Here is a 21,869-nt window from a genome sequence, read left to right as displayed (position 1 = left end):
ACCTAAACATTCTGATGATTAGCATGAATGGGCTTAAGTAGACTAATATTGAACTAAAAAGAGTATACGCTTAGACCACCCTGTTTAAAACTTTTTAAATTTGGTCTGAACCATGGAGGTGGGTCCAACATTTGACCTCAGGCCGCAAATTAAGACCTGGGCGAAATTGGCGCGCTGGATTGGTTTTGGGCAATATCTCCAAAAGTTGTGACGATACAAAGTTGAAATTTCTACACAATCCTTATATTGCTTACATCTTTCCAGCAATCACACTTTTAACGAAAAAATATTAATATTCATTTTTATGAATATTAATATTCAGCTATATTAACACCTAATTTTCAAACTTTCTCGCTAATTTTTTCACGAAATAAACTACAAGACATACTCTTCAAAATGAGCCATCGCTTGTAGTCAATATCAATCGGGCCTTGCTTTAATATGCGATCAAAAATTTCATAACTGCTCAAATTCGACATATGGCCTTTCGATTTCAAATGCCCCAAATACCATCTAATATTCACGTTAGAGATCTGAAATTTTCACACACGCCTTATAATAGCTTCAGCAATCCAGCAATCACACTTTTAGAAAAAAATATTAAAAAAATATTAATATTCATTTTTATGAATTGTCAATTTCCCTTTACAACCACATCCACATGTGTTTGGTACAAATATAGTGTCTTATAAGCTTAATAGTTTAAAGAGGTGTAACTCTCTTTTGCAGTAACTTATTTATAGGCATATCAATAGGCTATAAATAGGCATGAGAGGTAACATCCCAAAGGTGTATTAGACTACATTAGAGTCAACAACCCATGGTCTAATGGCTGAATGGATTACTTCACGAAGGCTGGGCGAGCGGACCGTTGTATGCTTCTGTCTTCAGCCATAATGACCGTTCGCAATCTTTTTTATTTGCAGCTTGCGACCCGAAAATTTGCCCGGAGCCCCTCCCTTGCGACCCATGTCAAAAAACAGTCACAGTTCCAGCCGAACCAGACAAAAGCGACGCTTACCGGTGCGAACACGAAACCTGCTGCTCTCGAGTGGAGTGCGAGCCTGTCGACTGCACCAACGTGGCCAAGCCCACTTGCCAAGACTACGAAGAAGTGAAGGTAACTACAGAAAAAATCCACCCCAAACAATAAACCTTCTAAATCAGGGGTTCTTATACTTTTTTTTACCGCGGATCCCTAAAGAATTTTTTCGCTATCCATAGACCACGTTAGTGAAGAATTTTTTTGAGATGACGTCATAAATTCGCGTCACAATACAAATAAACTTAGAAAATCTGCAGTTTCGGTCCAAAAAATGTGAAAGTGAAATGAAGTCTGAATACATTCAGTGCAAGAATGTTTTAGTTTTATTAAACTTTTTCTTTGAAAGTTTGATTACTTCTAAATATACACTAGTCTTTTAATTGGGCATTCATGGACCCTTAAAACGAGCTCACGTTCCCCAAGGGGTCTATGGACCCCAGTTTTAGAACCCCTGTTCTAAATGAACCTTTTGGCGAAACAAATGTGATTTTAACTATTTTGATAAGTTGTTGCACACAATCTTGTAAAAGAACTTCATCCAGTCTTTTGAAAACCAATTGTCTTTCGACCGCGATAACGCAAAAATTATTTTTACGACATTCATCCCTCTTCCTTACTTAGATGACATTACTTTAACTTCAATTTTTAACTAAACTAGTATTTCTTGTCTTTTAGGTATTTTTTATTTGGCCACACCCTGTTTAAACATTAAAAATGGCTGCACAACACACTTTTTCGCAAATAATAAGACGTTGTCGCTTATAAAAAGTAGGAAACCAAATCTAAACCAAGATTAGGAGGGTAACAAACATACCTCGCAAATTTGAACCAAAACAAAGTTTTTCTTGACTATTCGGTGTGTTGTAGGAATACCCAGCTACCGGAGATGAATGCTGTCCGTCCTACAACTGCTCTTGCAACGAAACGCAATGCGCCGCTTCTAAACCAGAGTGCGGCATTCCGGAGGAAATTTTTACGGTAACGCGTTTGAAATAACGTTGTTGTGTATAGCTAAGCCGGGCAATGCATTACAGATAAGTCGCGCCAAGTCGAGCTTTCGCAGGTAAACATTGTTCACAACTAAGAAATTCAATCAGAGAAATATATAGGTGCTTTTTATGGACCACTTTGGTTTAGAAAAAAAAAACACGATTAGCTAAATTTACCTATGAAGCACATGCGCACAATTAAATTACCGAATTAAAAATCTCTGATGTTTCACTGCGCACTGAAAATATTTACGTTTTCACAATTGTAAATTTAAATTCAAATTGTCATTAACGTTGCAACCCTGCCTTATTTACAACTAACTAGCTTACAAACTGTTTTATTTCACATTACTTCAGGACGGTATGCTTAATCCCTGCTGCGCAAACCGAACGTGCGTTTGTACAAAGTGCCTTGACGCAGAAGAAAATTTGAGAGCGATCAACGAAACTTGGAAGAGTTCTGAATGCGTTACCCAGGTTTATCGCGTTTTACCAAAACTTGTGTTGCATTCATTTTTTTGCCTTATTTTTTAAATTAGTTTAAGTCTAAAAAAATATTTACAACAAGCCAGTAAAGTAGCATATTGCTTTACCTGGGTGTTTTCCTGTTATATATTTTCAGCATTTAACAAACAGTTGTTTTACCAGTAAACATTTTACCGACTAAATACGTCATGCTACGATACTGCAACACATGTATGTAAGACATATGTCAAACTAGTAACAAAAATAATTTTGCAACGGCAATTTGTGTTGTTGCCACCCGTTTACAATAACGGTTACTTTTGATTAAAAACGTAACTGTGAGAGCTAATTTTGTTACAGATATGTCTCGAGCAAGAAAGCGGCTGTCCGCTGGTGAAGTTATACCAAGACGATAGCGTTTGCACAAAAGAGGTCTGCGCCACCGGCCAAACCAGCCTACCGAACACGAAAAGTAGTACGCCGTGTTGCAACGCAACTTGCTGTGTATCGGACTGTTACGACCAGGGCCAAAGCTATTCGGTAAAGAACAACGCTAAACTAACGCAGCGCTGTATGTTTTTAGTTCTCTTTTTGTTTGTATTAAATCAATCCTAAAATAATAAGATAAACGGCTCCACCTTTATTCCATCTGATGTCTACAATCTACTTATACTTCCAAAACCAACTATCGGATATCAATTTTGAGTGACATTAACATGTGCAGAACACGTTGCCATAAAATGCTAATGCATAACAGCCCTATATGGTTATATTGTGTTGTACATTCAATAGTTAAACATATTTTATGCCCTTGACGAAATGATAAAAGTATCTGTAATTGGTGCAGAATGTATTGACTGCCTTAAACTATAGGAGACACAGTCATATGCTTTAGCTGTAAACCCGTCAGCTAGGACTGGGGATAGGTTACTTATAATTTACGATTATTTAGTTCGATATTTAGCTATAGTCAGAAGAGTTAAATTGTGCTAAAAATGAATCGCCAAACCCTCAATTATTTTTGCTGGAAATAGCAAAAACAAGTCTGCGAAATTCGCACTAAAACGTTCAAAGGTGGCTTTAGATTAACTGTTTTTCAATGATTGCCCTTATTGTGCGACACGGCAAATGGATACTGTATTACACCAAGCTCTCTATAGTTTTATCCTATTAAGTATAAATCGTTTTCCACACGATTGCCTTTCGGGTTGATGGTAGCCATGAAACATCCCCCTCCGCCGTCGCGTTGATCCGTCCATTTTGTTGTATTTTGCGTGCTGGAGCGAACGTTCGTGACAAAGCGGGAAACCGGGACATAATAAACCGAAGTTGTTTCGCTTGCGCACAGGCCGGCTCGACATGGAAAGCGGGCACTTGCATGACCAAGAGCTGTCAATGCTCTTGCGACGGCGATTGCGAGATTGTCGAGCACCCCAAGTACTGCACAAACTCACAGAAGACCTGCGCGATAGGACAGAGCCGAGTTGATATCCCCAACCCCGACGACCCTTGCTGCCCCAACGTGGAATGCCAATGTGAGTTGATATACTCAACAATAAGCTCATTGCTATACGTAAAGTTCTTGGTTGATAAATTATATCACCTGATCGCAAAGTGGGGTCGACAACAATTTATTCATTAGGTTATATAACTTTTTTGGGGGGACAAAAAAGTAAAACGCTCTTATTACAGCAGTAATGTTTAAACAGGTTAACTTTGTTACATCTTTTGTTTCCTTCGAATAATGCAGGGACCAGTCAAATTGCCAAAACCTCAGTTCGAGATTATTAGTTTACAACGGACCTCTGTTTAACACTTTCTTGTCATCAGATACCAAGCGATTTTCACATGCTCACGTGATTTGTGTATTCGCAGGTGCTTGTGTTGCTTATGGAGACCCCCATTACATGACTTTCGATAGCAGGCCATATAGCTTCATGGGTCAATGTCAGTACACTCTCGTCACCTACCGAACTGCACCATCTCGCCTCCATATCTACAGGTATGGTGTTTCTAAAAATTACTTTTTTTATCCTAGGTTATGTTTAAAACTATATGGCACCAATCTTGCAATGGCATTCTTCTACTCACCCCCTGCTCATGTTAAAACATCAAAACTAATTGCAGTCTCCTCTAAAAATGGGCAATCAAGATGTCGCTGTTAATTGGTGCAGACTTTTATAATTACTGCTGAGCACCTCAAATACTAAGTCAACACCGCAAACTTGCGATGACTAAATAAAAAAGAGGTCAATTTTGTTGCTACTCATAACAAGGGAATAAGGCAAATGCATCTAAAAGAAAATGAAACATGGCCAGTTATAACGACGAACTACTGCGAACCAGGCAATTAATGACATTTGCTTTGTTTAGCGAAAACGAAGTGTGTTCCACCTCACCAAGCGGACCGCTCACTTGCCTGAAGAAGGTGTTTGTCCGATGGGACTATACAACAGTCGAGTTGTATCAAGCTGACGGCATCTCCCTGTCTAATTCGGTGAATGGCGAAACACGTTTGCAGATATTTAATACATTGTTTTCCAATTTGTTTTGAAGGCTAGGCAACCGGCGTTTAGTTCGACACTTAAACCAAGTTGTCCTTTCATTTAAAGCAATTTCGGGCTGACAAGAAAGCGCTCATCTAATCTAAAGAATATTTTTGTCGCAGGTTTTCGTAAACGGCAGCAGTGTTACGCTTATGTGGTCTGGGGCAGGAATGACAATATCGATGGCCGATAGCAAGGTCAACCTGCGTATTCCCGAAATCAACCTGAACCTGTTTTACGTCACCCTCGCCACCTCCCCCTTCGTCGTCATTATGATACCAGTCTCGACCATGTTTAATAAAACAGTCGGCCTCTGCGGTAAGTTTAAACAGATTAAGAATGGTTACCACCTTCGCACAATTTTCTTGTTCCAATCGTTATGTTGGAGCCCCTTTATAGATAAGTGTCGCCGCTACCCGATTTTAGACCATTACATACTGAAACAGTTTAAGTTTTTGTAAAAATACATTTGTATTCTCATGAGACGTAAATTTCAAAACCTTTAACTTGGTTTGTTGACCACCCAGTTCAACATTTTTGATATGTAATAATGACAGCTGAGCTTAATTAGTACACCGAAAAGCCATCGCAGACTCGCCGAATCTGTCGATCTATGATGCAAGCAGAGCAAGCCAGAAAAACAACTGGCCTGAAGTGAGGTTCGAACTCACGACCTCCGGTCAAGCCGGGACCGTCGCTCTACCAACTGAGCTATGCAGGCTCAGAGAGGAGCGAGTCGAGAAACAACCATGCGCCAATACTTGCACATTACAGATGTTATTAAACACATATGTTTGTGTGTGTCTTTCATTGATTGATACGGACTGATGATCCCCCAGTGTGAAGTTGCTTGTACTAACAAAATGTGCAAGTATTGGCGCATGGTTGTTTCTCGACTCGCTCCTCTCTGAGCCTGCATAGCTCAGTTGGTAGAGCGACGGTCCCGGCTTGACCGGAGGTCGTGAGTTCGAACCTCACTGCAGGCCAGTTGTTTTTCTGGCTTGCTCTGCTTGCATCATAGATCGACAGATTCGGCGAGTCTGCGATGGCTTTTCGGTGTACTATTGATACGGAAGCCGTAATCGTTGGTCATAAAGCAACTTCCGAGGGGCTAGATCACAAATGTTATTAAACACATTTGTTTGTGTGTGTCTTTCACTGAGCTTAATTATTGAGACTTGAGACCGCGACTTCATGTTTGTAATGAGAGGACATCACTTGGAGTTAGACACAACTCTATAACTTGAAATTGGGTTAGAACCCTTTTTAAATTGTTACTTTGACAATTATTCTGGGACAATTCTTTCATATTATATTTTTATCGCTTTTGGATAAGTGAAAGTGTGCGTTTTTCAACATAAATTCCCACGAAGGAAAATATTGTGGGTGGCAGGCATTGTTTCAATTGTAAAATTATTCATCCGGCAAGATTTATTGATGCACCAACCTTTCGACCACCAATTCGGGCAATCTTCTTCGGGCTAATGTTATTGAAACTATAGGCGAAAAAATGCATATATACCAGACAAACAATGAAAGAGGAAAAATCGATGGACAACGTACTACACCAAAAGGCGAGAAACACAAAACGAAAAGCCTCGTTTTTCGCGCAGGCTGTTTTTTGGTTGTGAACTGTTTATCTCGTATTTCTCGCCCCGAAGATTGCGCTAATAGGTTGTCGAAACGTCGGTACTTTAATAAAATTTCGCCGAGAAAGCAAAATTGAAAATTGATAAGTTCTGACCTTGCAAATACACACTGTCGTTTAAAAACAACAAGCGCGGTTTGCCCAGGTACCTGCTCCGCCGACAAGCAAGACGACTTCGAGGGCAGCAATAAGACGATCATTGACGACGTGAATGACTTCGGACACAGTTGGAGAATCAACGAATGCAAAAAGCCGAACGTCACCGACTGCGCAGCGTAGGATAAAAGTTTCTCTTTCAATTTGCTTTAATCGTGGCCTTCTTTAGCTCAACCATGTTTTTTTTTAAATAATTGCCGAACTGTAGACTGCTTTCGTTACTAGGCATCACAGGATTATTGCTAACTATAACCTAAGAAGGTAGATTGCTGTATAATAAATACAGAAATGTTCGTCGTCCATTTGGGGAATTGAAGAAAACACGTAGGCCGCCCTTTTATAAAAAAGTTTCCCCCGATATTATTCCAATGTTGTTAAATTATTACATTTATTTAATTTTTAAGAAAATATACGTCAGTGGCCTTATATATTTCTAATTAAGTTGGTTGGTAAATAAATATTTGGGATGGGCAAATTCTCGTAATACTCTACTTCGAGAGGAATGCTTATCGCGATTTTTGGTTTACTGATAACCCAGTGATATTGACCACGTTTAACAAATTACATTGAATGATAATGTTACTATTTTACACGCCAAGTAAAAAGAAGAACAGAGATTTAGATCGTTCAATGTTTTCTTTTCCATGGGGCATACCTTCCTTGTGATAAAAATGAGTGTCTACCTTTACGCACACCTTGGCTAAAAAGTGTAATATTCAAAACGTACACAACTATTTGCTTAACTAACGTCTGAACCGATAAATTACTTGACTCGGTCGAGTATTTGATAACGACGGTATTCGATTCGTGGCCTCCCCAATAAAGAAACCCATATCCTGTTTTGCTGTTCTACAATAAAATATTTTACATCCTGATTCGTAACGTTTTCTACTCGTCGCCAGCGCGACCAACTTTCACGATTTCAAACGAAATACGACGGCAAGGACCAATCAAGCACTTACGGCAAACCTTTATACTTTGGAAGGTTGATCGGGGAAGGTGTCACACCGCTGCCGTCCGTCTGCGGAAACCAGACTTGTGAAGAGGATGTGTGCGATCTGCTCACGTCGTCTCTGTTCGAAAAGTGCCAGACAATCAGCACCGCCAAAGATCACCGGGACAATTGCATTTTCGACGCCAACAGGACGAAAGTGGTTAGTCTTAAGAAGACCCCCATTCAGAATAACCGGTGGTTTTGGTTTGGCGACGGTATCCGACACGCGCGTTATTGCAGTGTTACTCGTCTTTTGCTATATGTTGATGATAATATCATCAAAGTCCCCATACTGGGAGGTTATATCGGTACTCGTCTGGTATGACGTGGTTTTCATCGGTGCCGATTTAATGCCCGACGATATAGAAATTTTACCTACGGTTTGCGACCCAACACGGCGTTTTTCTTGGTTAAAAGATAAAATTCTGAAGAGTGACCATGCCCCCTGCCCCCAAACCGTGCTTTTTGCCCATTTTAACTTTGTAAATGCAAAACAACTTGCCTTTGCGCGGATTACCGCTATGTTTGTACTTTACCATAGCCAATTTTGTTGAAATCGGTTTAGTCCTTATTTGCTGTACCTTTGGGCAACTTAAACTATAAAGGCATTTTTTTATGCTGCAAGCGAATGTTTTCCGTCTTTGAAAAATTAAAAATAATAACGTTTACTATACCTAGAAACAAATCAACCAAGAACAAAAAATGACTCTTTAAGAGCTGCCATTACCTTACATGCTCCTATTTTGCCTATAAGGTTTACTTGTTAATTGATTAATCTCTGAACTGTCAAATATCTTTTGTTGTTGCAAGAATAAAATAGCGGAGATTCTGAATCGCATTCTGGGTATAACCATTAAGCTGATAAAACAACAACGAAAATAATAAAAGGCCAACCGGAGAGCTGACAATTTTATAAAAATACTCACATATATAGGCCTATATATATATCTTTGAAAGAGTTTATAATCATGTTTATAAGGCGGGTTAATGAAAAAAAGTTTTCACTCGGCGTAGCTTCTAGGTCACATTACAGTTTCCCCCTTCAACATTCCATTTTTAGTGAGAACATCAGATTGTTTTGAGTTTTTTATGAATTTAGTTATTCTGTGAAAAAATTCTACGTTTAAATAACGTTCCGAAGGGCAGTTTTGGTGGTTTTGTGTGATCAAAGACAATTAATATTATGCCTAATATAGCAAAAAATTATATAAAGCTACGTAACATCAACAAAATTGTACTCGAATGCAAATCGCTATTTACCTTCATCATTATTTAGGAAAAAATGAGCCCGAGTGTTTTAACGAGCAATTAGTTAAACATATATCCGACCTTGGAGCATAATGGTTGGAGGTTGTTGTAACACGTAATAAGAATATCAAAGCCCATACAGAAGTAGGTATCATTTTGGACGTTTCGAATAACTCTTTATTCATTTTCAACATCAGATGTTGAAAATGAATAAAGAGTTATTCGAAACGTCCAAAATGATACCTACTTCTGTATGGGCGTTGATATTCTTATTACGTATATATCCGACCAAAATGTTATTAACTTTCTTGACGTCACCAATTCCAGTAGTATTTAACACTTTTATTTTTATTGTAGTGCAGCATATGCAACTCCAGCGCTGCTTCAAGCTATGCAGAACTATGTGAGATGAACGGAATTTGCGTCGATTGGAGGAAGGCAGCCAACTGCTCGGGTAAGCTTGATTCACAACTTTTAAAATATTCTCTTATTGTTCAGGATAAAAAAAAAAAATAAAAAAAATGTTTGTTTTATTTGTGTATTAGATTTTATTTTGTTAGGGTTTCCTATATGTGATCGTTATTTTAACATTATATTTGTAGTACGTGTAAGTGAATATATAGTATATAATACAAGATTCAATTGATTTTATTTTTGTAAATACTGTTAAACTATATATAAAGTAAACCTATGTGAAATTTGTTTCTCAAAAAAAACAACATGTGTAATGTATTATTCTTGTGACAAGTGAGCAAAAGTAAAAATTTACCACTATAATTCTTGGTGGTTTTGAATTATTTTAAATAAGGCGCAAAATCAAATGCTCAACAATATATATCCCTGCTAATTTTCTAGAGCCAACGTGTTCCGCAGCTAACACGCAATACACAGCCTGTGCCAGTCAGTGTCAGGTGACAAAGACGTGTGGCAATTATGAGACTTTAGATAGGACCTGCCAAAGTACCAAACAAGTCAGTGGCTGCTTCTGCAAGGAAGGATACGTTCTCCGCCATTCCGAATCCACCGAGTGCATAAAGACCGATTGTGAGTTTTTGTCTCATGCCATTATACTTGAACTATACGCATTATGTGATATCGCGTTTTCCAGAACGATATATATTTGCTGATAAGATCGCTTCGCGCGATTCGAGTTGTTCTTAATGTCGTTTCCGTGAATATCTTGACTAGCGTGCTTAATCAGGCCAAAGTAGAAATAATTTTTCAATAATTCCAGTTTTTTAAAAATATGGCAATTCGACTCTTCCATGCTTCGAAATTGGAAAATTTGAACTTCTCGCTCTAATAATATAAGGCCGACTTACGAACAAGGGTGGTTCCGACAATAGTAGCCAAATGCATAACGTCCAACCATACTCATTTACAGGCTGCAGCTGTTCGGCAGATCCCGATTGTAAACCTCCTAAAGTGTTGAGTGTCGTCCCGGGAACAGAAAGCAACTGCTGTCCGACAAAACAGTGCGTCTGTCCCGGCCAGAACGACACGCAGTACAACTGCAAAGCCGAAGAGGATTATAACTGCAACAATGACCAGCACGCGACCGAGGTGCTTTCGACGAACCCGTGTTGCAAAAACTACACCTGCTGTAAGTGCTGTTAGGCCTACGTGTCGGCTTACGTGTGTTGCGCTGTACGTTTGAAACAGTTTATCACGTCATTTGGTATTCGACAAAGCACATCAAGACATGTTCAATGACTGTTTTAAAAGGATGTATCGTCCCATAGACCACAAAATTTTTACTTTAGGTTAGGGTTCGGCAACCTTTTTATAATCGCGGGCCAAAACCAAACCCAGACTGGTCTCTGCGGGCCGCGCAATTAGGGAGGCAGTAAAGTATTGGCGCAAAGCGCGAAAAAAAGTGATTGTTTGGTTTAAAATTCGAGTCCGCACGAGACATCCATACTGCTAATGAAAAGTGTAATAAAACTGCTTTAGGAAATGCGTTGAGTTTAAATGTTAACCTAGTGCAGTGTTTTTCAACCTTTTAAAGTTAGGGCACACCTGGCGAGCGAACGAGCGTTTTTTAGTATACCGGCAACGGAAAAAAGCGATGATCTAGTTCAAATGACAGCTTCAAACGTAACCGGACGTAGAAAGATGAAAAAGCGCGAAATTTTTATGCACTTGGACTCGTGCCGAAGAAGCGACGGGCCGGAAAAATTACATTGGCGGGCCGCAGGTTGCCGACCCCTGCTTTAGGGCAACCAAAACTTTTTTGAAAAAAGTACAGTCCGCATGCGTTGTTCACAAGCGCAGTTTCTCAGTTTGTTCCATCCAATAAATTTCCAATTCCCATTATAATTCATTTAGCATAAAGGCGTAATATTTCATAAATTTTGATCCAGTAAAAAATCAAGGCATTTTGGTTCGTCTTGTCAATGCCGTCCGTTTGATTACAAGCGCTACGATTACAAATGCACTCTATTTTAATACAGTATCCTTCATAAAATGTCTCGTTGACGACAACCAATAAAATAATTCAGTGTTGTTTTATTTCACATAAAAACTTGTCTTATTTTCGCCAGCATGCAATGAATCACCAAATCCGAAGGAGCCAAACTGTAATTACCCAGGACAAGAAGTGAATGAATCAAGGAGTGAATCTGATTGTTACTCTACCTTCAACTGCATATGCGGAACCAATATGACGAAGTTGGAAAAGGATTGTCCGGGATACCACGAAACGAAAGCAAAATGCACAAAACCAGATATGAAGGTTTCCATTAACCAACCCGCCGGCTACAATTCGTCCAATCCTTGCTGCCCATCGTACCAATGTGTTTGCGATACTTGTGCTGAAAAGAACATCACGTGTATGGAAGGTTACGAAGAGAAGGATCTTAAGACCGAAGGAGATTGCTGTTCTAATTGGACGTGCGTTTGCAACAGCTGCAAAATGGAAAACGGAACTTACATTCCAATTGGAACAGTGTATGATGAAACATCCGACCAATGTCGCTTGTCGAAAACTTGCTCAAAGAACAGAGTTTCCGCGTCAGTTGACTCATGTCGGCTGATAAAGACCACATATAATGAAAACACAACCTGCACGACATTACAGAGTTTCGAGGATAAAAATTGCATTAAAAAAGGGGAAATTGCAGTTGAAAAAGGAAAAGTTGGATGTTGCATGACATATCGATGTGGTAAGTGAATTAGTTTCAAGTGATTTTTTTAATCCATTTTAGTTTCACAATATTTTTCTTAATTATGTAAAACGTTGAATATACCTTATTTATCTACTGGGTAATTTTAATGGTTTTAACAAATCTTATGACTATACATTTTATATATATATTGGTTTATATAAAATGAGAATGCTAAAATTTAATTTTTGTTTTCGTTATTTTCCTCCGCAGTTTGCAACACGAGCGGAACTTCGCCCCCTCTTGAATGCCCACATCCAGGCGAAGAAGCCCAAGAATACAACATTGAAACAAGTTGCTATCCTCAGTACAACTGCACATGTAGCACCGACATGGAGAATTTGAAAAACCTTTGCTCCGACTACCAGGAAACGAAAGCTAAATGTACTAAATCAGATATGGAGGTGGTCGTCGACAAGGTTGCTGGTTACAATGCTTCCGATCCTTGCTGTCCTTCGTACAAATGTGTGTGCCAAGAGTGCAAAGTTGGAAATCAATCTTGCAAAACGGGCTATTCCAAAGTGGATGTAAAAAATGAAGAGGATTGTTGCAGTAATTGGACATGTGCATGCAATGGTTGTATAAACAGCACGAATCACATTATTTCCAGAGGTGATACGTTTACCGAAGCCAAATCAAACGGATGTATGGAAACTAAGACATGCTCCTCTATCAAAACCGACGTCAACGATGTGACTTCTTGCTATTCGATCGAAACCATCCATGACACAGAAGATAATTGCCAACCTTTAGAAGAGTACGAAACGAAAAGTTGTTTAGCTAACATAGAACATGCGGTTAAAACGGAAAAACCTCCGGGTCAATGCTGTGATGATTTCCAATGCGTGTGTAATAATGACACAATGCTGTCTAAGCATTGCGATTATTGGTGAGTATTTTGAGAATTTATTGGTACAAGTAAATTATACATTTTTCCTTTAGAATAACGCTTAGATAATTAATTGCTTTACATAAAAAAACATCTTGGTTTATACAGTGTAATGTATATTATTAAAAACTTAGCGAAAGCTTATCGGTTTATTTAGCGGCGAAATCCTAATTTTATTTAAAATTTGTAAGTGACTAGCGTATTTAATCAACATCTAATTTCTTTATACAGGACAAATTACAATTGCTCAGTGAAAGGCATGATCCGTGTAAGAACTAACCCAGACGACCAATGTTGTCCACAGTACAAATGCGTATGCCCCTCATGCCCAGAAACCAACCAAACATGTGATAAACAGTCTTGGTCGCCAAAAGTAATTGACAAGTGAGTTCCAAAATGTATAAATTTCCTGGCAAAAGTTTTTAGTTAGGAATCTTATGAGTGTATATCGTACTTTTCATCATTAACTTAAACTACAATTTCATATTTTGTTACAATTTTTCAGTGATGAATATCCAAAAGAATGCGGATGCAAGTCAACAGTTTGCGAATGTGACTCCTCGAAATGCGAAACAGAATTTCCTCAATCCACTTGTAGTCAAGTTTGGTATACAAAAAATGTCGTCAACGAGACATTTTATGAAGGATGCTGTCCTAAAATAGAGTGCATTTGTAATCGTAGCGCTTGCAATCAAACGGACGGCATTGACAGTTGTTCGCTATATCAAGACACCGTAAGTTAAACACTTAAATTGTGAAAATTCTATTCCATTCTATATTTCACGAACATTTTACTTTTTTTCATGGTTTATTTTAATTTGACTCAATTCAACAAACAACACTGTTTGTGTTTTGCTTTGTGGTTGTTTAAACAGTTTATTTATATCGTGCTATGTTAATTTTTATTATCCGAACTAAACAATTTCTATCACGCCAAGGTGGAGACCACGGCGGACAACAAATGCTGTCCGCGAACCTTCCAATGCAAGTGTAAAAACGAAACGGAACTTAACAAGCTGTGTCTTAGAAGTGATAACACCACCAACATACCTCTTGGTCACGAGAAAGTGTTTCAGCCAAACCTGGAAACTGGACAGACGTCGTGTTGCTCCAACTATACTATTGAGTGTCGGTATTGCATTACAGCAGATAAAGAACTGAAGAGTGTAAGTAATCATTTTTAATCAATCATTCTGAAACCTGTTTAAATGAAATAATTGCTATTTAGGTTATTGAACCCAAAAGTTTTAATGCAATTAATTGTTTGCAGCCTGGTTCACGATGGACAAGCAAAGACGGAAATTGCCAGGTAGATAATTTTTGCACAAGCGAACGGCTATCGAACCTTGGTTGTTATAAAATCAACAAAACCACTGAAGTGTGCCAATCGAAGGACGAATACCAAGAAAGCAACTGTAATGTTTTAGAAGGCGAATTAGCATACGAAGTCGATGATCCAACATCTTGTTGCCAAAAATACACATGTGGTAAGTCGTCGATTATGGATCCATACTGCCATGTCTTTCGTACGGTAAGGATTCTAAATTCATTAATAGGGATTCAGTCCGAAAATATCGGATAAGATCCGATATCAAAAGCCAAGTGATACTCTTGGTGCTCGTCCGATGCTCGGGTGTTATCGGTGCCCAACTAATACTAACTTAATTTGTGCATTTCAGCCTCGATTTCAAATCCAACGCAATGCTTTTTACATTAAAAGAATCGTTTATCAAAAAATATTAGGTAAACAGCTAGAGGTACCTAAATTTTAAGACAAAACTTTGTTTTAAGCAAATTACATGGACAATAAGAGCATTGTACGTTTAAAGTTTTGTATTTTACTTTTTTGAACTTACTAATGTCGTCATTTGGTTTTGGGAAAAATCGCGATACTTTTTGCGTAAAATATCGCATATCGGTATCCTAAATAAAATGACAAGCATCGGAGACCCATAGTCATTAGTATCATGCCAAAAAAACGTATTTTTGACGTTTGTTTACCCATGTGGATAATATATTTCCCTATATTTGAATAAGCGCTTTGCAATTATTTGTTATCATTTCATAATTTATTCATATTTGTTTAGAGTGCAACAAAACCATGTCTGCCGAGACCAAACCCAGCTGCACTTATCCCGGTGAGAATCTAACCCTGGCGGAGGAGACAAAATGTCACAAAAACTACTCATGTTTGTGTAGTAATGATATGAAAGAGCTTGAAAACCTCTGCTCCGGTTACCAGGAAACGAAAGCTACATGCACAAAACCAGATATGAAGGTTTCCATTAACCAACCCGCCGGCTACAATTCGTCCAATCCTTGCTGCCCATCGTACCAGTGTGTTTGCGATACTTGTGCTGAAAAGAACATCACGTGTAAAAAAGGTTACGAAGAGAAGGATCTTAAGACCGAAGGAGATTGCTGTTCTAATTGGACGTGCGTTTGCAACAGCTGCAAAATGGAAAACGGAACTTACATTCCAATTGGAACAGTGTATGATGAAACATCCGACCAATGTCGCTTGTCGAAAACTTGCTCAAAGAACAGAGTTTCCGCGTCAGTTGACTCATGTCGGCTGATAATGACCACATATAATGAAAACACAACCTGCACGACATTACAGAGTTTCCAGGAAAACAATTGCGTTAAAGAAGGGGAAATTGCAGTGGAAAACGGAAGAGTTGGATGTTGCATGACATATCGATGTGGTAAGTTAATTAGTTTCAAGTGATTTTTTTAATCCATTTTAGTTTCACAATATTTTTCTTAATTATGTAAAACGTTGAATATACCTTATTTATCTACTGGGTAATTTTAATGGTTTTAACAAATCTTACGACTACATTTTAGATATATATTGGTTTATATATAATGAGAATGCTAAAATTTAATTTTTGTTTTCGTTATTTTCCTCCGCAGTTTGCAACACGAGCGGAACTTCGCCCCCTCTTGAATGCCCACATCCAGGCGAAGAAGCCCAAGAATACAACATTGAAACAAGTTGCTATCCTCAGTACAACTGCACATGTAGCACCGACATGGAGAATTTGAAAAACCTTTGCTCCGACTACCAGGAAACGAAAGCTAAATGTACTAAACCAGATATGGAGGTGGTCGTCGACAAGGTTGCTGGTTACAATGCTTCCGATCCTTGCTGTCCTTCGTACAAATGTGTGTGCCAAGAGTGCAAAGTTGGAAATCAATCTTGCAAAACGGGCTATTCCAAAGTGGATGTAAAAAATGAAGAGGATTGTTGCAGTAATTGGACCTGTGCATGCAATGGTTGTATAAACAGCACGAATCACATTATTTCCAGAGGTGATACGTTTACCGAAGCCAAATCAAACGGATGTATGGAAACTAAGACATGCTCCTCTATCAAAACCGACGTCAATGATGTGACTTCTTGCTATTCGATCAAAACCACCCACGACACAGAAGATAATTGCCAACCTTTAAAAGAGTACGAAACGAAAAGTTGTTTAGCTAACATAGAACATGCGGTTAAAACGGAAAAACCTCCGGGTCAATGCTGTGATGATTTCCAATGCGTGTGTAATAATGACACAATGTTGTCTAAGCATTGTGATTATTGGTAAGTATTTTGAGAATTTATTGGTACAAGAAAATTGTATATTATTCCATTAGAATAACGCTTAGATAACTAATTGCTTTACAAAAAAAACACATTTTAGTCTATACAGTGTAATGTATATAGAATATTAAAAACTTAGCAAAAGCTTATCGGTTTATTTAGCGGCGAAATCCTAATTTTACTTAAAATTTAAGTGACCAGTGTATTTATTCAACGTTTAATTTCTTTATACAGGACAAATTACAATTGCTCACGGAAAGGCATGATCCGTGTAAGAACCAACCCAGACGACCAATGTTGTCCACAGTACAAATGCGTATGCCGCTCATGCCCAGAAACCAACCAAACATGTGATAAACAGTCTTGGTCGCCAAAAGTAATTGACAAGTGAGTTCCAAAATGTATAACTTTCCTGGCAAAAGTTTTTAGTTAGGAATCTTATGAGTGTATATCGTATTGTTCATCATTAACTTAAACTATAATTTTATATTTTGTTACAATTTTTCAGTGAGGAATATCCAGAAGAGTGCGGATGCAAGTCAACAGTTTGCGAATGTGACTCCTCGAAATGCGAAACAGAATTTCCTCAATCCACTTGTAGTCAAGTTTGGTATACAAAAAATGTCGTCAACGAGACATTTTATGAAGGATGCTGTCCTAAAATAGAGTGCATTTGTAATCGTAGCGCTTGCAATCAAACGGACGGCATTGACAGTTGTTCGCTATATCAAGACACCGTAAGTTAAACACTTAAATTGTGAAAATTCTATTCCATTCTATATTTCACGAACATTTTACTTTTTTTCATGGTTTATTTTAATTTGACTCAATTCAACAAACAACACTGTTTGTGTTTTGCTTTGTGGTTGTTTAAACAGTTTATTTATATCGTGCTATGTTAATTTTTATTATCCGAACTAAACAATTTCTATCACGCCAAGGTGGAGACCACGGCAGACAACAAATGCTGTCCGCGAACCTTCCAATGCAAGTGTAAGAACGAAACGGAACTAAACAAGCTGTGTCTTAGAAGTGATAACACCACCAACATACCTCTTGGTCACGAGAAAGTGTTTCAGCCAAACCTGGAAACTGGACAGACGTCGTGTTGCTCCAACTATACTATTGAATGTCGGTATTGCATTACAGCAGATAAAGAACTGAAGAGTGTAAGTGATCATTTTTAATCAATCATTCTGAAACCTGTTTAAATGAAATAATTGCTATTTAGGTTATTAAACCCAAAAGTTTTAATGCAATTAATTGTTTGCAGCCTGGTTCACGCTGGACAAGCAAAGACGGAAATTGCCAGGTAGATAATTTTTGCACAAGCGAACGGCTATCGAACCTTGGTTGTTATAAAATCAACAAAACCACTGAAGTGTGCCAATCGAAGGACGAATACCAAGAAAGCAACTGTAATGTTTTAGAAGGCGAATTAGCATACGAAGTCGATGATCCAACATCTTGTTGCCAAAAATACACATGTGGTAAGTCGTCGATTGTGGATCCATACTGCCATATCTTTCGTACGGTAAGGATTCTAAATTCATTAATAGGGATGATGTCCGAAAATATCGGATAAGACCTGATACCAAAAGCCAAGTGATATTATTGGTGCTCGTCCGATGCTCGGGTGTTATCGGTGCCTAACTAATACTAACTTAATTTGTGCATTTCAGCTTTGATTTCAAATCCAACGCAATGCTTTTTACATTAAAAGAATCACTTATCAAAAGATATTAGCTAAACAGCTAGAGGTACCTAAATTTTAAGACAAAAGTTTATTTTGAGCAAATTACATGGACAATAAGAGCATTGTACGTTTAAAGTTTTGTATTTTACTTTTTTGAACTTACTAATGTCGTCATTTGGTTTTGGGAAGAATCGCGATACTTTTTGCGTAAAATATCGCATATCGGTATCCTAAATAAAATGACAAGCATCGGAGACCCATAGTCATTAGTATCATGCCAAAAAAACGTATTTTTGACGTTTGTTTACCCATGTGGATAATATATTTCCCTATATTTGAATAAGCGCTTTGAAATTATTTGTTATCATTTCATAATTTATTCATATTTGTTTAGAGTGCAACAAAACCATGTCTGCCGAGACCAAACCCAGCTGCACTTATCCCGGTGAGAATCTAACCCTGGCGGAGGAGACAAAATGTCACAAAAACTACACATGTTTGTGTAGTAATGATATGAAAGAGCTTGAAAACCTCTGCTCCGGTTACCAAGAAACGAAAGCTACATGCACAAAACCAGATATGAAGGTTTCCATTAACCAACCCGCCGGCTACAATTCGTCCAATCCTTGCTGCCCATCGTACCAATGTGTTTGCGATACTTGTGCTGAAAAGAACATCACGTGTATGGAAGGTTACGAAGAGAAGGATCTTAAGACCGAAGGAGATTGCTGTTCTAATTGGACGTGCGTTTGCAACAGCTGCAAAATGGAAAACGGAACTTACATTCCAATTGGAACAGTGTATGATGAAACATCCGACCAATGTCGCTTGTCGAAAACTTGCTCAAAGAACAGAGTTTCCGCGTCAGTTGACTCATGTCGGCTGATAGAGACCACATATAATGAAAACACAACCTGCACGACATTACAGAGTTTCGAGGATAAAAATTGCATTAAAAAAGGGGAAATTGCAGTTGAAAAAGGAAAAGTTGGATGTTGCATGACATATCGATGTGGTAAGTTAATTAGTTTCAAGTGATTTTTTTAATCCATTTTAGTTTCACAATATTTTTCTTAATTATGTAAAACGTTGAATATACCTTATTTATCTACTGGGTAATTTTAATGGTTTTAACAAATCTTATGACTATACATTTTATATATATATTGGTTTATATAAAATGAGAATGCTAAAATTTAATTTTTGTTTTCGTTATTTTCCTCCGCAGTTTGCAACACGAGCGGAACTTCGCCCCCTCGTATATGTCAACATCCAGGCGAAGAAGTCCAAGAATACAACATTGAAACAAGTTGCTATCCTCAGTACAACTGCACATGTAGCACCGACATGGAGAATTTGAAAAACCTTTGCTCCGACTACCAGGAAACGAAAGCTAAATGTACTAAACCAGATATGGAGGTGGTCGTCGACAAGGTTGCTGGTTACAATGCTTCCGATCCTTGCTGTCCTTCGTACAAATGTGTGTGCCAAGAGTGCAAAGTTGGAAATCAATCTTGCAAAACGGGCTATTCCAAAGTGGATGTAAAAAATGAAGAGGATTGTTGCAGTAATTGGACCTGTGCATGCAATGGTTGTATAAACAGCACGAATCACATTATTTCCAGAGGTGATACGTTTACCGAAGCCAAATCAAACGGATGTATGGAAACTAAGACATGCTCCTCTATCAAAACCGACGTCAATGATGTGACTTCTTGCTATTCGATCGAAACCATCCACGACACAGAAGATAATTGCCAACCTTTAGAAGAGTACGAAACGAAAAGTTGTTTAGCTAACATAGAACATGCGGTTAAAACGGAAAAACCTCCGGGTCAATGCTGTGATGATTTCCAATGCGTGTGTAATAATGACACAATGCTGTCTAAGCATTGCGATTATTGGTGAGTATTTTGAGAATTTATTGGTACAAGTAAATTATACATTTTTCCTTTAGAATAACGCTTAGATAATTAATTGCTTTACATTGAAAAACATTTTGGTTTATACAGTGTAATGTATTTAGATTATTAAAAACTTAGCGAAAGCTTATCGGTTTATTTAGCGGCGAAATTCTAATTTTATTTAAAATTTGTAAGTGACTAGCGTATTTAATCAACATCTAATTTCTTTATACAGGACAAATTACAATTGCTCAGTGAAAGGCATGATCCGTGTAAGAACCAACCCAGACGACCAATGTTGTCCACAGTACAAATGCGTATGCCCCTCATGCCCAGAAACCAACCAAACATGTGATAAACAGTCTTGGTCGCCAAAAGTAATTGACAAGTGAGTTCCAAAATGTATAACTTTCCTGGCAAAAGTTTTTAGTTAGGAATCTTATGAATGTATATCGTACTTTTCATCATTAACTTAAACTACAATTTCATATTTTGTTACAATTTTTCAGTGATGAATATCCAAAAGAATGCGGATGCAAGTCAACAGTTTGCGAATGTGACTCCTCGAAATGCGAAACAGAATTTCCTCAATCCACTTGTAGTCAAGTTTGGTATACAAAAAATGTCGTCAACGAGACATTTTATGAAGGATGCTGTCCTAAAATAGAGTGCATTTGTAATCGTAGCGCTTGCAATCAAACGGACGGCATTGACAGTTGTTCGCTATATCAAGACACCGTAAGTTAAACACTTAAATTGTGAAAATTCTATTCCATTCTATATTTCACGAACATTTTACTTTTTTTCATGGTTTATTTTAATTTGACTCAGTTCAACAAACAACACTGTTTGTGTTTTGCTTTGTGGTTGTTTAAACAGTTTATTTATATCGTGCTATGTTAATTTTTATTATCCGAACTAAACAATTTCTATCACGCCAAGGTGGAGACCACGGCGGACAACAAATGCTGTCCGCGAACCTTCCAATGCAAGTGTAAGAACGAAACGGAACTAAACAAGCTGTGTCTTAGAAGTGATAACACCACCAACATACCTCTTGGTCACGAGAAAGTGTTTCAGCCAAACCTGGAAACTGGACAGACGTCGTGTTGCTCCAACTATACTATTGAGTGTCGGTATTGCATTACAGCAGATAAAGAACTGAAGAGTGTAAGTAATCATTTTTAATCAATCATTCTGAAACCTGTTTAAATGAAATAATTGCTATTTAGGTTATTGAACCCAAAAGTTTTAATGCAATTAATTGTTTGCAGCCTGGTTCACGATGGACAAGCAAAGACGGAAATTGCCAGGTAGATAATTTTTGCACAAGCGAACGGCTATCGAACCTTGGTTGTTATAAAATCAACAAAACCACTGAAGTGTGCCAATCGAAGGACGAATACCAAGAAAGCAACTGTAATGTTTTAGAAGGCGAATTAGCATACGAAGTCGATGATCCAACATCTTGTTGCCAAAAATACACATGTGGTAAGTCGTCGATTATGGATTCATACTGCCATGTCTTTC

The 21,869-nt window shown here is 38.0% G+C and overlaps 1 protein-coding gene across 1 annotated transcript in view; it reads left to right on the top strand.

Moving 5' to 3' along the window:
- Positions 1-21,869, top strand: part of LOC146132259 (uncharacterized) — a 43,454-nt gene that overhangs the window by 4,725 nt on the left and 16,860 nt on the right. Inside the window, exons 5-35 of the mRNA XM_083397243.1 lie at positions 927-1,120; positions 1,913-2,023; positions 2,392-2,511; positions 2,860-3,039; positions 3,848-4,034; positions 4,375-4,501; positions 4,873-4,996; positions 5,168-5,363; positions 6,839-6,968; positions 7,835-8,003; positions 9,449-9,545; positions 9,947-10,135; positions 10,476-10,694; positions 11,635-12,255; positions 12,469-13,144; positions 13,376-13,528; positions 13,650-13,878; positions 14,083-14,310; positions 14,415-14,631; positions 15,232-15,852; positions 16,064-16,739; positions 16,974-17,126; positions 17,248-17,476; positions 17,681-17,908; positions 18,013-18,229; positions 18,830-19,450; positions 19,664-20,339; positions 20,575-20,727; positions 20,849-21,077; positions 21,282-21,509; positions 21,614-21,830. Coding sequence (XP_083253369.1) covers positions 927-1,120; positions 1,913-2,023; positions 2,392-2,511; positions 2,860-3,039; positions 3,848-4,034; positions 4,375-4,501; positions 4,873-4,996; positions 5,168-5,363; positions 6,839-6,968; positions 7,835-8,003; positions 9,449-9,545; positions 9,947-10,135; positions 10,476-10,694; positions 11,635-12,255; positions 12,469-13,144; positions 13,376-13,528; positions 13,650-13,878; positions 14,083-14,310; positions 14,415-14,631; positions 15,232-15,852; positions 16,064-16,739; positions 16,974-17,126; positions 17,248-17,476; positions 17,681-17,908; positions 18,013-18,229; positions 18,830-19,450; positions 19,664-20,339; positions 20,575-20,727; positions 20,849-21,077; positions 21,282-21,509; positions 21,614-21,830 — 8,415 coding nt within the window. The remainder of the gene's footprint in view (positions 1-926; positions 1,121-1,912; positions 2,024-2,391; positions 2,512-2,859; positions 3,040-3,847; positions 4,035-4,374; positions 4,502-4,872; positions 4,997-5,167; positions 5,364-6,838; positions 6,969-7,834; positions 8,004-9,448; positions 9,546-9,946; positions 10,136-10,475; positions 10,695-11,634; positions 12,256-12,468; positions 13,145-13,375; positions 13,529-13,649; positions 13,879-14,082; positions 14,311-14,414; positions 14,632-15,231; positions 15,853-16,063; positions 16,740-16,973; positions 17,127-17,247; positions 17,477-17,680; positions 17,909-18,012; positions 18,230-18,829; positions 19,451-19,663; positions 20,340-20,574; positions 20,728-20,848; positions 21,078-21,281; positions 21,510-21,613; positions 21,831-21,869) is intronic.

This window comes from Ascidiella aspersa, chromosome 9, assembly GCF_963924565.1.
Source record: "Ascidiella aspersa chromosome 9, kaAscAspe10.2, whole genome shotgun sequence".
In the NCBI taxonomy this organism is placed as follows: Eukaryota; Metazoa; Chordata; class Ascidiacea; order Phlebobranchia; family Ascidiidae; genus Ascidiella; species Ascidiella aspersa.
This window is presented reverse-complemented; position numbering and strand designations above follow the sequence as displayed.